At 42.8% G+C, this 16268-nt stretch overlaps 1 protein-coding gene across 2 annotated transcripts in view; it reads left to right on the forward strand.

The window, feature by feature from the left end:
• VWA8 (von Willebrand factor A domain containing 8) overlaps positions 1–11467 on the forward strand; it is a 345450-nt gene extending 333983 nt beyond the window's left edge. For both annotated transcript variants that reach the window (XM_059041719.2, XM_067016182.1), the window contains 3 exons: positions 6417–6515; positions 7307–7545; positions 9593–11467. In XM_059041719.2, the coding sequence (XP_058897702.1) occupies positions 6417–6515; positions 7307–7545; positions 9593–9701 (447 nt within the window). In that variant the 3' untranslated portion in view covers positions 9702–11467. The remainder of the gene's footprint in view (positions 1–6416; positions 6516–7306; positions 7546–9592) is intronic.
• The last annotated feature ends 4801 nt before the right edge of the window (positions 11468–16268 follow it).

The following is a 16268-nucleotide window of genomic DNA, read 5'->3' on the forward strand; positions in this document are numbered from 1 at the left end:
GTTTAGAAATGGAATCAATCATCTTATCAGGCTCAGGCTTTGAATAAATTTTTTAATTTATTTTTTTTTGGCCATGCCGCACGGCTTGTGAGATCTTAGTTCCCCGACCAGGGATTGAACCCAGGCCCATGGCAGCGAAAGCTCTGAGTCCCAACCACTGGACCACCAGGGAATTCCCTGAATAAATTCTTATTGCTGCTTGAAGGTAGGACCAAAGAAGGGTGTACAGACTTCTCTGAATCCATTCAAGGTTAAACACGAGTTCAGAATTGACTCAGTTGTAGATGTGGAAGTATTGGCCAATCCAACTATTCAAAAAGCCTAAGCAGAGATTGGGAGAGGGCGGAGGGCCAGGGGAGTAGTTAGGGAATGGTTATTTCTCTATAGTAAAAGCATTGGACTTAGAGTCAGAGCACCTGGATTTGAATTCCACCTCTGCCAGCACTAGATCTCTGACCTTAAGAAAGTCTGTTAATCTCCAAGCATCGATTTTTTTAATTTGGGAAATGATGTTAATAACACCCACCCCAAAGGTGCGGAGAGAATCAGAACGAAATGAGATATACAGAAGCCCTTTGTAAACCATAAAGGATGGTATGAATGTTGACATTATACTCATTAAGTGTATTGTCCTATCCTTTCAATGACCCTGTGAGGTTAGGTGAAACAGAGATTATCCCTACTTGTCAGAGAGGTTAAGTGATTTACAAGCATACAATGTTAGAGGTCATCTAAACCAGCATTATTTATAAGGTAGAAACAAGATTTGGAGGGGTTAGGTGACTTGCCTGAGGTCGAAACCTTGTTAAAGTCAGAGCTAAGTCTAGAATCTTTGACCTTCAGAACATTGTTCTCTTTACATTAACTTACATAAGAAGAAACGTTAGCTAACTAGTACTGTAGATTATTGACTATACCCTAGAGTTCTGTTGGCACATCTCTTGACCTTTTAAATTATATTTATCTTCTAATCCTTTGCTACCGGCTGCCAGCAGTGCCACCTGAGAATGATGTGTTTGTATGTCTAGAAGGAGATTCAAATTTCACACATCATCAGGCCTCCGAAATAGCCTCAAATGATTCTCCTACCTACTTAAAATATAGATAAGTAATAAAACATAACTTCTCCTAAAGTTAGCAAATGATTATCCTTCCCAGTAAAAATTTAAACACAAATCTTATTCATAAAAATGCTAGTAGCTCTTTGTTTGAAGCAAAGCTTTCTTTGCCATCTAAGTATTATAAATCATCCTAATCTGATGATAAATCTCTGTGTCTTGCACTGAAACTCAGCATTTTTTTTTCATTTTTCATACTTTTCTCTAAACAAATGAGATTTTCAAAAGAAAATATAGCAAAAGGGCATTTAAACAAGTTTCTAAATCAAAAAAAGTATTAAAATTGGTCCTCTCCAGTTGAGGTTTTTCTTTACTGCTGTGGTTTAATGTTTATGTTGGATGTTAAATACAAGACTCCACGGAGATTTAAGGGATGCTCTGAAAAGTGCAGAAATCATGATCATAAAAATTTTGAGCTACCCAGAAAAAGTTATGATCTAAATGTTAGGTGGTTGATAACAACAGTAAGGTTCTTGTTTAGTGACTCCTGTGATTCCTGCCTGGAAGCAAGCTTGAGACCCTATCAGGGCTGATTTGACAGTGGCCACGGCAGGAAGCAGACTGGGTGAATGCCAGAAGCTGGCGTTAGAAATACTAACTACTAATAAGTAGTTAGTACTTAAGAAATACTAACTACCATAAGTATAGTTCATATACTTTTTCCTTTAACCCCGGCAATTTTGAGGATTAGCTCTCTGTAAAACGTGTTGGGATCCTTGGAGAGCAGATACTAGATAATTATGACATAGAAGGATTGTTTTTCATGGAAGCTTAAAATGATCTACAGTAACACCAGGGAACGCTCCACATTTGGATGTACTTTGAATTCCTCTCAAGCAGTTTATTTACTTTGGGCACAGAAGAATCCCCAAGCCCATCTGGAAGATGAGAAGCAGAGCCTTGCAGACCATTTTATAAGCCCCATCCTATCCTTTAGGTGTGTCTTCTCAGCCTTTACAATACTAACTAGGCCCAGACAAAGGCAGATCCTTCTGCAAATTGCACTTTCCTTACAGCAAATAAAGGAAGGGAAAAAAGGAGGGGAAAAAAAAGGAAGGAAGAAAGGAGGGAGGAAGAAAGGAAGGTCTGCAACTCACCTATCTCATTTGCCTGAAAAAGTATAGGATGCTTTTTTTCTCCTGGGCAGATAATTAAATGGTAGATGATAGATAGATCAATCAAATGGTAGATAGGTTGGTGACTAAAATATTTCTGGAGTGTTCAGTCAGTCTGTTTTTGATAAAGAGCGTCCAACAATTCATTTGACTGCTATTTGTTTAATAATTAACTAGCAACATTTTTCCTTGCGTAACCAGTTATGTCAACCCTGTAAGCAGACCACATGGTCAAATGTTTATTTATATAGCGTCACCCATGGTCACCTGGTTAGTAAGAACTTTAACCGTCAGTTAAAGGGAAAGAAAAAGTCTAATATATATATATTTCAAGGAACTGATCTTACCCCCTTACATGTAAGATTCCCGTTTAACAGATTACCTCACCAGCCCCCTAATGAAAGCAGCCTGCCTGGCACCTTCTCAGGAGAACTTTATTCTTGGCTTAAAACGTTCCTGCCGTGACTATTGTCAAATCAGTCTGGACAGGGCCTGGCACATGTTTCCGTGGAGGAATCGTGCAGGTTTTCTCCACAGCCGTGCCAATCCTTGGCACTGAGCCTGTGGTGACCTTGATCAGGCATATACTGAAGCCAGCATTCCTTTCCCTATAGTCATCCATCGCCCAGAGCTGTGCCGCCTTTAGGTTTCAGGTTTTGCTACCTTTTCACTACGTTCACAGCAAACTATACATAGAGTGTCTTTTCATATATGGAATTTGTTACCTCCCTGAAAAGCATTTACTGCCGAGCTTTTTTAATGTATTGGTAATGTATTAAATTTCCCTCACAATTCTTTTGTATCATCCTTTGTGTTTTAAAAAAAAAAAACACCCTAAAACCAGGCATAGGATAATGTCCCTGGCCCCTGCCCAAGGCCTCACTCTGTCTCTTCTCTGGCCATGCCCCTGCCATCAGGGGAGGAATCTGTGGGGCCAAGGGGACAAGCCCCCTTAGAGCTTTCTCTCTAGGTCATGCTCACAGTTCCTGGGATCCCCAACTATCCTGCTCGGGTGACCCCAAGTCTGCTCGTTGGGCCTCTTTGTTAGGTCTATCTTTCTGGGGCAGACTGGCCAATTGTGTGAGCACCCAGAGCTGAGGATGACTGAGGGATGTGATGGCGCGTGGACGTGAGGACTGGCTGTCCACACACGTGCATGTGAGGCACCTCGTGGTGGGGGACAGAGCCAGCTACAGAAAGAGATGGGCCTGGGCTGCAAGCCAGGGGCCAGGTCTACCCACACAGCCAGGTTCTAGCACAGAGCTTCGAGAATCCAAGTATTTGAAATCTGACCCTGGCGCTCCAAGTCATTATAATGTATGTTTATCCAAGTTGGAGGACAGAACATATTTTATTTGACAATCTGTAGCCTGATTTATAGCTTTCAAATATTTAGACATCCTATATGGGCCTTCATTTGTCCCCTTACTTCTTCAATTATACACTTGTCTCTGTCCACTCTCATTCTCTCTGCTTTCCTTTCAGCCTCAGAAAAAGGAGTGTCCTCCCTCCCTCTCCAAACTTGACCGACTGACTGTGACCCTGATGTCTTTCCCCACTGCCTCCACTCTGCTCCCTCTAAAACGCAGACACCTGTCCCCCAATAGCCATCGAGCTGCTGTTCTATTTCTATTTCTTATACCACAAACTTTCACTGAAATTATCCCCACAAAGGTCACCATTGATTCTGGTGCCCAGAAGTCATTAGTCACCATTCTCCTTGATGGTTATGGTTAGTGTAAGTCAGCACAGTTGCACAGCTGCTTCCGAAACCCTACACACTGATTTCCAAGGCCATCCCGGTTATCTGCGTCTGTCGTTGCTCTTCTTCGCTCTGCCCTGTGTCTTTCTATCACCCCAACAAGGATACTCCCCAAGGCTCGGTTGAGGGGGTCCTTTGCTTTTCTCTCTATATGCATTTGGCCTTGACAGCTGCACCTCTCCCTCCTGGGGATGACAGCCAAGTTTCAGACAACAAGAAATAAGTTTCTTCTCTGATATCTCCCTGCACACATGATTCCAGCGTGTCTAGAATGGAACTCATCTTCCCCAAGTAACCCGACTGCCTTCTGACTTCTTATTTTTGCAGAAAAATTATTTCAGCAGAAATTTTTCTACTTTTCATTTTTCATACAACGGTTTCAGTTATGCTATGGGTTGGGTTTTTTTTCAGCTAGCTTGGGCTAACCACTGTTTATCACATGAGTGCTGGGAGAAAAAAAAATGCATTCCAGCTTCCAAAAAGCTTATTTGTAAAAGAATGTAGCCCACATGGGAAAGGAAAGCTTCTTAATGCCCCAACTTGATTGCAAACTCTCTCAAAATATTTCAGCAATTAACAGACCAGGCCCACTCATAGATACTAAAATGCGTTAAGATGAATAAGATACAGGCTTGCCTTCAAAAACCTCACCAGTTAAAAAAGAATAGACATGGAAAGGAATCATTGCATTGCCCTCAACAGCTTAAGTAGTGTTTTGCACATGGTAGGTGTTCAAAAGACAGCTGTTGATTGATGGTCAGATGGTGAATAGACAGTAGTAGTTCTTAAGCATTTTGACCCATAACACTCCAAGTAATCCCTAAAGTATTTTGCCCCAGACCCATACCCAGAATTTTCTTTGCAGATCCCCCAGTTGCTCAGATACCCTAAGGTCTATTCCAGTCCTTATATCAGCATCACAAAAATTCTTAGAGGGAGATGGAAGGAGAAGAGGGAATTTGGGGGCAAACCCCATGATTGGAGAGAATCACCTTGCTCCAGTTATAGTTGCCTCAGATCCCAAACTTCTTTCCAGATTCGGTAAAAATGTTGCTCCTTTCTCTCAGCTCAAGCCTTTTCTCAACAGACAGGACTTTCTCTTGTGTATTGTGAGAGAGGGAATTTAAAAGGTATTTTCTAAACTGAAAAATCTATGTCGTGCACTATTAACTAGAAAAGCAAATTATAAAATCACATGGTCAACATTATCCATTAGTTAAAAATAATGTTGATGCAGACAAGCATGTGTGTGAATGTGCAACCCCTTACACATATACTGAAAGGAAATTCAAGCTTAAGAACTTATACAAGTAAACATTAACAGAGGTTATCTTTGAATAATGGGATCATGGATAATTTTTACTTTCTTTTGTTGCATTTTTCTATAATTTCTGCAGTGAATGTTTCGCTTTTGTGTTCAGGAAAAAAGTATGTGTGTTAGTTTTATATTGCTGTGTAACAAATTACCATAAACATAGCTTCTTAAAGCAATACCTGCTTATTAAGTCATAGTTCTGTAGTTCAGATGTCCGGCCAGGCTCAGCTGACTTCTATGCTTAGGGTCTCGTAAGGCTGAAATCAGGATGTCAGCCAGGCTGGGCTCTCACCTGAAGGCTCTGGGGAGGAATCTGCTTCCAAGCCCATTCAGATTGCTGGCAGAATTTGGTTCTTTGCAGTTGTAGAACTGAGGTCCCTGTTTCTGTACTGGCCCTCAGGCAGGGTTGTTCCTAGATGTGATGCTTGGGGTCTTGCTCTGTGGTCCCCACCATCTCAGCCACAGATAACTCCCACGTGTCAAATCCCCCCTACACTTCAAATCTCCCTGTGTTTCCCTTCTACTAATAGCCAGAAAAAAACCCTTATTTTTTAAGGGCTCATGTGATTAAATTAGGCATACCCAGATAATCTGTTTTGATCAACTCAGAGCCAACTGATTAGCAACCTTAATTACATCCGCAGAATGTTACATAACATAATCATGAGTGATATCATATTCACAGGTCCTGCCCACACTTAAGGGGAGAGGATTGTATAGGCTGTGTATACCAGGGGGCAGGAATCTTGGAGACCACCTTAGAATTCTGCCTACTACTCTGTGTGTGTGTGTGTGTGTGTGTGTGTGTAATTTTTTTAACCCTCCCCTAAAAGTTAAGAATGGAATTCTTGGTAGCCCCTGAAGCCCTCATCACACTTTCTACCTCCTGCTGGAAAGCAGAGATCACACAAGGACGGACCAGAAGTGAAGGAGCCCGGAATTGTTTTGCCTTGTTGATAAACACACATCCGTCTCTCTGCTTTTCTCCATGGCCATATGTTGAGCAATTCTGGGCAATAACAAACCAAAGAGTTGGAGGCTTATAGGTCTAATGACAGTTCTTTAGTGGACAGAGGCTTCTAACTCTCTGATTCTCTTGCCTATAGTATGACATTGCCGGACACTCTGGAGATGGCTACAACATCGCTCTAGTTCCAATTAACAAAATCCCCAAGGACAATAAGCAAAGACTAGAAATTCTCAAGGTAAGTACATTCAGTTACCTCTATATCATGAAAACTTCCACCAGATTCAGTAAAGTATCTTCTGGTTACTGAAAAGATTCACTGAAGAAGCAGCAGTTACAGGAAAGAAAAAGACTTTCTGTTTCACAAACATTTAAGCATTAAACTGAGAAAGCACTTATCATGCCTACATTCCTTTTTTACACCATACAAAATTTAAACTTTGTTCCCTACATATTTTTAGGGTACTCAGGATTGTATCGGGATTCTATTCAGCCCCCTATATTTCAGAAGGAAAAGAATGACTCCTTCTAGAGTACTCTCTAACCCAAATTTTATGTATTTCTTAGTATTTTCTAACAATAAATACAGTTTCACATACTTAGATATACAATCACACTCACCGTGATTCTAAAGTAAATTTCCTCCCTTGCTTTTGATGTAAGTACAATGTTTAGTGTTGTAACTTTGTTTATTGGAAACTCAACCCATTCCTTATTTTTCTTCTGTGTCATCTCCATTCTCCAGTGTGATACCAAGTTTCATGTTTTCTTACATTTTCTCACTTTAAATGGCAGATTGAGCCTTGAAAATCAGTGCCAAATGGGATAGTTTTGGAACATTTCCTGTTTTTAATGGAAGTCTTAACCACATTCAAATATCACTGTGTATTGTTGTCACACTAAGGTGCAAATTAAATAGAATTCTCTCAGAGTATTTGTGCTTTCTCATTGTCAATAGAAAAATCATCACGTTTGTTTAAAAAAGGAGCTTCTCATTCATGGCCTTTGTACGATGTCTCTCCCCCCCAGACGATGCACGCCCACGCTCAGTTCTGCATGAGTGGGGACCACACGTTAGAGGGGACAGAACACGCCATCAAGGAAATCGCCAAAGAAGAAGCTGACGAGTACTTTGTCATTGTGTTAAGTGACGCCAACCTGTCGCGCTATGGAATACATCCTGCCAAGTTTGCCCAGATCCTGACAAGCAACCCTCAAGTCAATGCTTTTGCCATTTTTATTGGATCGTTAGGTGATCAAGCAGCCAGGTGAGTGTCATCCCAGGATGCAGCAGGGGACAGGGATGGAGATACCTGAGTACCTGACACATGCCATTTCATGGGCTTCCCATCGTGAGGGGCAGTGGTGGGGACTGGAACGGAGGAGAAACAGAAACCAGAGTTGCTGCCCTCAAGCAGCTGAGAGTCTAGGTGAGGGGATGGGGCGTTCTAGCTTATATTTGGCTGAGCAATAATACTTTAAGTTATTTATTTTTCAGTTTATATTTAAACTAACCAACAATAAAATAAATAGCAAATTGATTTGTCCACCAATAAATTAAACAGTACTTTATACATTTTGCCTTTTACATCAAGGTGCTAAGCTCAGTTCTATTCAGTTCATGCTCAAATCATATTCACAGTAGCAAACATCTACTATTTTCCTAGCATCAGAGATTGGGTGTCTGTGTCTCTACATTGTATGTAGACAGACACACACATCTATGTAAATAATACATAATATGTGTGTCTACATATTTATAGACATAGATAGGTCATCTTCTTTCTTATATTTCTCCTTCATGTATGTCTGTAATTACAGTAAGATGCTGCACTGAATATGCTGAATATTCAGTAGAGAAATTTATGGTCAGATAATAAATACCATTGTGGATAGTCTGAAACGAGAGATCTGGAAACACTTTTATTTCTTAAACACACTAACATTTATCTTTTTGAATTATAAACAGGAAGACTCATGGTTTTTCTCTGCTTAAAGTACTTGTAAGAAGCAGAAAACACAATTGAAAATATATATCTCCTTAAAAAAAAAAAAATCCTGCCTCCACACAAAAGACCACATTCCCGTTTGTTACTCCACCTCTTTTATCTGTCACACCCTGTGGTACAGAGTCCTACAGACTAGGAGATGTTTTAGTGTCCAAAGTGCTGACATATTTTTCTCTTCCCTTCGCCTTGCTGCAGGATTGCAGAGTACGGCTAAGAACACTTAATATCACATAATTACAGTCACTTTATTACAACTGACTTTGCATTTTTCTCAGTTGTATGTGTTAGCCTCTTCGAGGACTTCCGTGTCCTCAAACGTAAACCATGCCTTTCCGCTCAGGTTGTCTTCAGGACCAGCCCAGGATGAATCAAACGGCAAGCTCAACAAATATTGGTTGAGCTGAAATAGCTATTTTGTCTCTCTAGTGAACAGATCCTGTTTGAATACTTAAGAAAACACAATAATACCCTTGTGGTTTCCTAGGGAAATGATCCAACATCCACTGGCAAAAGATATGTTGCAGAATTAGCTGGTGTACTGGGCATGCCAAATGTATGATACTACACAGGATGATGGACTTTTATTAAATGTCATTCCAAAACCAAACTTTGTTGGCACAGTGAAAGGAGGCGTTCTTTTGGGTAGAACTGTGTCTTGTACTTATATTGCCTCCAGAAATGGCCCTTTGTTCCAAATGATAAATTGGCATTTTAAAAAATTATCATAAGCCTGTATAACCTCAGTGTCATCAAAACAGCAATTGCACAAGTCAGATTACATTTCACATTGTATGATGTGGGGCAAAAAAGAGAGAGAGAGAGAGAGAGAGAGAGCGTGTGAGAGAGAGGAAGAGAGAACGAACCACTTGGGGTATGGCTGGGCAACATTTTTCAAGACCTGTTTTCTAAGGCAGGAAATGCAGTGAGAAGTACAGGGTGAGGCCAACACGTTCAGTGGATCCAGGGGAGCTAGTCCCAGATTGGTCCCTAGGGCTCCGTTCTGTCCAGGGAACATGAAAATACCAGGAAACTACAGTAGTAAAAGGGAGAGAATTTTTTCTTTGCAAATTCGCTGATTTTGTCACCGAAAAGACCTTTCTTTCGGTTCAGTGCTTTCAGTGTGCCTCTCCCTGTAGCTGTTGTTGCCTAGTGACAGTGGGTTCCACTGCAGGCAGGGGCAAGGTATTAAAAAGTGAAAACTTCCCTTCCCAAGAAACCATTCGGTTGCTGAGGTTTGCAGGGGCAGGAGGTGGAAGGGGAGCCCTGATTTGCAATGGTAATTTTCTTTCCCCATCCATCCTGACAGGCTTCAGAGAACTCTACCAGCTGGCCGGTCTTTCGTTGCCATGGATACCAAGGACATCCCTCAGATCTTACAACAGATTTTCACCTCCACCATGCTGTCTAGTGTTTAAGAAGTGTCCTTTATCATCCCGATGACCCTGGGATTTGAAATAAGCTAGGAAGAAAGAGTATTCTGAAGAAAAGAAGAGGTCTATAAAGTGCCCCCGAGTGATGACTGGATAATTCTGGCATTCCCGGGCCTTCCTGTGCTTGTGAAGTAATCAGAGTTCAGAGAAGCAGCCAGAGCGAGGGCCCGTGCATGGAAATCTACAACCACGGATGGGTTTACAAGTCATTAGAGGAAGTGAGTTGACCTGCATTATACAAAAGGTCAGGGTGAAGGGAAGATGGTTTGAGAACTGCGGTGCCTGGTCTGTTTGCAAAAACCTGAGGGAAGGAGTACCTTGCTTTTGCCTTAACAAAGCACCTGATCACCTAAGATAACAAAAGTGACCCCAGCAAACTAAGCCTTTGATGCCACATTCTGACACTGGAATACAAGTCTGTGCAAACTCACCCAACCAGCTCCTCTTCAATAATTGTTTTTATTTTCTCCTCCACTCTGTACTGCCCAACAAACACTGACTTTACAGTATTTAACCCACTGAAAAGTCCTTTCAATGGCAATATTCTATAAAAGGTTGGGTTTTCTCAATAATTTCATTTTCTTAGCCAAAACCAAAAGGAATCAAAAGATCCTTGGATGGCTTCCCTTCCCACATGACTTTTAAAAGGCTTTTAAAATAATGAGCAAATGTCCTATTCTCCATGCTGCTGGGGTTGGAGGGATGTCTTGCCTTGAGTTTCCTGTTTCTTCTCCTTCTTTAGTGCTCCTCAAAAGTTTCACACTCCTCCGCTTTGGTGTCCAAAATGTAATGCTCAAAATAACAAATGCTTATGTTTTTACATAAAGCAAAGTAAAAACAAGGCAGTGTGTTTGAACTGAATGGTAGTGAGATTTCTTTAGCTATAAATATGTATATATATTTAAGACTCATTTTTTATTCCCACTCTCTCTTGGGCTGACCTTTACTTATCAATAGACTCGATGTCAGTTTTTTTTTTAATCAAATGCTCTAGCAGAAGTCAGTCTCTTTTCCAATCATATAATAAAAGTTTCTCTTCACCTTCGATGGTAAAGTCTGAAATGCTGGGGGCACCATTGTGTCTGTGCTTTCATAAGACAAGTTGGAAAAAATTAGTCTTGTTAATAATGGTAAGTTATTCACCCATACCTAGTGGGAATTGTACGATTCATTTTACTTTAATTATAGGAAAGAAAAATAGATGACACCCATTTGTTTCACCAGTCCATCTCCCTATCAAAGAAATAAAAGCAATCAGATTTCCAACGCAGTATTGCCCAGCAAGTTTGAGTGGCTTGTCTTGTTTCTCTAGACAGACGCTTGCTTTGTGTACTGATGCAAACAATTTCAATCCAAGAAGTATCTTTAAAAATGCAATTGCAGGGCTTCCCTGGGGGCGCAGTGGTTAAGAATCCGCCTGCCAACGCAGGAGACACGGGTTCGAGCCCTGTTCCGGGAAGATCCCACATGCCGCGGAGCAACTAAGCCCGTGCGCCACAGCTACTGAGCCTGCTCTCTAGAGCCCGCGAGCCACAACTACTGAAGCCCACGTGCCTAGAGCCCGTACTCTGCAACAAGAAAAGTCACCGCAATGAGAAGCCCCTGCACCGCAACGAAGAGTAGCCCCCGCTCGCCGCAACTAGAGAAAGCCCATGCGCAGCAACAAAGACCCAGCTCAGCCAAAAATAAATAAAATAAATTTTTTAAAAATGCAGTTGCATTAATAACAACAATAATGATAATGATAAGAACGGCAGCTAGCATTTACTGATTACTATGTACCGGGTATGCTAAGTGATTTCATACATTATTCCATTCTTTCCTCACAACAGTGCATGTAAAATAGGTATTTTTAACCTCATTTATAGATAAGGAAAGTGAGGCTCAGAGAACTTAAATCACTTTCCCAAGATTCCCATTTCTAGACTATTGACTAACTACTTATATTGTACTATTAACATCCTCATTTTACAAAGAAGGAAACTGAGGCTTAGGGAAATTCAAGAAAATAGGGGCGGGGGCAGAGCTGTGATCCTGGACTGTCCCCTCTCATGCTTTATTCTTGCAAACCTAGATGTCGAGCTTTTGGTGCCTTTTTCTCCTTTCTCCCAGTGCAGTTTCTCTTCTTGCAAAATGACCACATTTCCTAGAGCTCCCTCTCCGCGGTACTCAGAAACTATCTGCACAATTTGAGCACTTAGAGGAGGGAGTGGGGACCAAGGACATGGGACACTGCTGGAGGGACACTTCTAACTGCTCCTTCTTGGGCCCACAGCGAATTGAGGAGGTGTCCATCCAAGGGGCAGCTTAACCCCTAGGAGTGCCCCTTTGCTAGAGGGTCACAGCCCCTGAAAGCCTTTGGAAGTTGAATCCAAGAGTGATTGACGGAACAACCTTTTAATGAATCCTCCCGATGCCTAACTACCTGAGTAAGCAGAAGCCTTTTTTTTAATATATATATAACATGGAAAGAATGTTCTCAAGTAATTTAATTTCCCTTTCCCCACTGGCCAGACATCCTTTGCAAAAGTTATTTTTTAAAAATATGTAACTCCTGGCTTCTCTGATTTGTAAGAGGGAAGGCTGATGGGGGAGGGGAGTAGAGAGTGAGAAAATGAAGGGCTTCTTTTCACTTCTTGCAATACCTAAGAAGTTGTGCCTTTATTATTAAATGCACTTAATTATAGGCCACTCCAAGCTGTTCCCAGGCCCTTCTTAGGGCCAGGACGTTATAATAAACGCATTGTGTGCCTCGGGTGGGGGGCGGTTTCCAGAGAAAGGCAGCTAAATCCGTCCTCAGGGAGCCCGTGTAATGCTGAGAAGGTTCATTGTGATCCCCAGCAGCCAGGAGGAATGAATGCCATGAATCTCTCAGTAGAGGATGCATTTTCCCCCTGGAGTTCTTTGTGTGCTCCAGCAAAATGACCTCATCACATACAGGCAGCTCAAGCGCAGCCACAAGAAGAGGGTGGGAGCAGGGGTACCAGAGCCCAGTGCATGTTTAGAATGAATCATTTAATTCTTTACATTACACCCTTTCCTGTGCACTATCCGGAGGAGAAATCCATCAATGCCAGAAAGGTTTACTCTAAACAAACGTTCAGGCTTTGAGAGCCATGTAGAAGTGGTTTTCCGTGGGGAGCAGTGTCAGCGTCCCTGAAGGCCGCTCCGGAGGCTCCAAACCCTCCCTCCACCTGGTGCCTCCTCGTGCCTGTCAGATCAGCCAAAATGAAATTCCTCAGGGAACAGAGCAAAGCGATATGGGACCAAGGAGCAAGAGGCATCCTTGCGTATTTGTTGCGTTTCTATTTGTTTCCTCCCGTCACAATTACAAGAGGTATTTCATAAGTCTAAGCTGATACCTCATGTGCCTAGACAGATTTTTTTTTCTGGAATTGCATCTAAGGAATAGTCAAACGTCCATTCGTATTTAGTAAACTGTACATCACTTATTCATCTTATTAAGAAATAAAATGTCCCCTTTTTAAAAATCATTCCAACCACTAACATAGATGGCTTTTTAAAATACTTCATTGGGGCTTCCCTGGTGGCGCAGTGGTTGAGAGTCCGCCTGCCGATGCAGGGGACGCGGGTTCGTGCCCCGGTCCGCGAGGATCCCATGTGCCGCGGAGCGGCTGGGCCCGTGAGCCATGGCCGCTGGGCCTGCGCGTCCGGAGCCTGTGCTCCGCAGCGGGAGAGGCCACAACAGTGAGAGGCCCGCGTACCGCAAAAAAAAAAAAAAAAAAAACCCACTTAACTGAAGAGTCTAATTCACTACCAATTTCTGGCCAGGGTTATATCATAAAGTTCTTACCTGTTGCCTTTCCTTTACCTTTTTTTTTTTCGGTGTGCGGACCTCTCGCTGTTACGGCCTCTCCCGTTGCGGAGCACAGGCTCCGGACGCGCAGGCGCAGCGGCCATGGCTCACGGGCCCAGCCTCTCCGCGGCACGTGGGATCTTCCCGGACCGGGGCACGAACCCGTGTGCCCTGCATCGGCAGGCGGACTCTCAACCACTGAGCCACCAGGGAAGCCTTCCTTTACCTTTTTCTAAGACTTGCTGTGGCAAAAGTACTACAGGCAATGGAAAGGAATTCCAAAGTTCCATCTTGTAGTGGGAGGATTTCCAAACTCTGGGTAGAATTAGTAGGAAGGAAGTTCTCAATGCTGCTCGGCTGTTAACTACCTGTGCAGACTTGGGCTAGTCATTTGTGGGCCTCAATTGATTCATCTCTGAATTAAAAGGGTTGAACAAAATCATCTCTAACACTGAAGTCCCATGTTCCTTTAACTCCTACAGAACTGACTTTGTCCCTTGTATGTCTTAGAGATCCACATCATCTCAGTGTATTTTTGTCTCAACCTCACACACATTTTAGCCCCTACTGTACAGAGGATTTCGGCACGTATATCGATCGCCCTAACACAAATGTGTTATTGAATGAATATGCATTCTAAAAGCTACATAAGCTTCATTCGAATTGGACAAGAGGGCTTTTCCCACCAGCAGCTGGACAGATATTTCTGTTTCTGCCCATTGTCTCTTGCTTTGCATTTTGCAGCCATAAAATAAAATTCCATATCTGCTGATCTGCACAGTGGGATCAAAAAGGATCAGGAATTGGAAAACTACTGTGTGCTGAGAGCTGACCTTTGTGTCACAGCTGAACAATGTGCAATTGTGTATGTGGGTTTTTTTTTTTAATTGTTAGATCCTGTAAACAAAAATCTCCTCCAGAGGAGAAAAAAAGTGCTTGCCAAGCAAACTCTCAAGATGAGAACGATTTGACACTTTTTTTTTGAGACGAAGCACTGTCTGGGGCCTTCACCTTCAAACAGAGACAGCGTCTCTTCTGGCCCAACCGTGCACATTTGCTTTAGAATGCCAGGGTTACATAATTTTTAAACTGAGTGGCACTTGTGGTATTTGGCCACTCAGAGCAAAGTATAACACTCTTTTAAGGTGGCTTGGGTCCAGAAGGTGGCGAAAATGTCGTGTTCTGCTCTAAGAAATCTCATCAAGGGACCTGTCAGCTCTAAAGAGCATGGACCAGCACGCATGGTCCCCCCATCCCGCCCTCAACAGGCACCAAAGGCACCCTGACCCTTCACTCTTCTCACAGGCTTCAGTGAAAGGGTTTGGAGCTGCCAGCTCTTCCTCTATAGGAACAACTGAAGGATTTGTCAATAAACCCCGACTCCAAAGATGGTAGGTATGACCCCAGAGGAGTTCCAGAATATAAGGATTTGTTGAAATTACATGCAACTCTGAAGCATTAGTAACAGTAACTGGAGCTTGACCTGGAAATGGAAGGAAACTGTCTGTCTGAATTTCCCAAAGCGACTGTGTCTGTCATGCCGGCCGGAATGTGGAGAGAAAGTCATGAGCCTGTCAAGAGTCCTTTGTGTAATTGGTCTCCTGATGCCATACTTGAAGCCTTATTCGTTGAAACTTGAAGGAAAATAAAGTGTATTTACTCAGACAGGACATTCAGTTGGACTTTCAAATGTAACATATTTATATTAATAAATACCGATGCTAATTTATTGAGACTGACCATTTCTTCATTTCGGAACTAATAATTAAGAAGTCGTCCGTCATCAGGCTCCAGGAACAGAGTGAGTCTCAACAAAGCTAGGTGGTCCGTTTCCTCTTACAAAAGGTTTTCTGGCCCATATGAAATTCAGCGCTGAAAACGCTGGCCCAGAAAGGAGCACTTAGGGGCTCCTTTGTGGAAATAAGTGGCAACGCTGGGGAAGCAGCGTGTTGACCACCGTTGGCCTTGCCTCCCGGCACGTGGGATGGGGGATGGGGGTGTCCCCATAGATCCCAGAGCTGGTGAGGAATCCAAGGGTCTCTGTAGCAGGCCAGGATGCCCAGATTCCAGGGTGTATGCACACACAATTAAAAGGACAGATGATAGACTACCTGGGAAGGCCTAAGGCTTAGTTAATGGACACAGGCACTGGGGAAATACAGCTGTTTGTTTTGCAGTGAACAAAGAAATGGTCTGTTATCTGAAAAGTATCCCTTAGGACCCAGATGCTTTTGAACAGCTATTTTCCAGGCGGATAGAATATGCATGTCCATACATGGCAGGCTTGAGTACAAAGATGTGATATTCAATGTGTGGTGCCTGAACTAAAGCATCTCTTTTTCTCCCTCTGACCTTTCCTCCAAACTGGAGGGAACGGGGGCACTCTCTGCAGAGGTGGAAGATTGTCGCAGCTCCACAAAACCTCCTGAAAGCAGACATTCAGTCACTTGGCAGGAATACAGCCCTGCACAGCTGGCCTGGCGCCTTGCCCCCTCACATCTGAAGTCTATCTTTAGAGAGGGGTTTCTCAGCGAGAGGGGCTCCCCTCTTTTAAAATACAAACAGCTCTGGGAGGCCATCCATCACACACATCTTGGTTTGAATCCCTCATTCACAGGCTTTCCTCCTAGCCCAGCTGAGATGAAGGTCCTCAGACAGAACTGTGACTGCAGGGAGGAGAAGAAGGGAGTGAGGGACGTTTGCCACTTGGAGTATCACCCAAGCAGAGGAATGGG

Source organism: Kogia breviceps, chromosome 16 (assembly GCF_026419965.1).
Source record: "Kogia breviceps isolate mKogBre1 chromosome 16, mKogBre1 haplotype 1, whole genome shotgun sequence".
Classification (NCBI taxonomy): domain Eukaryota; kingdom Metazoa; phylum Chordata; class Mammalia; order Artiodactyla; family Physeteridae; genus Kogia; species Kogia breviceps.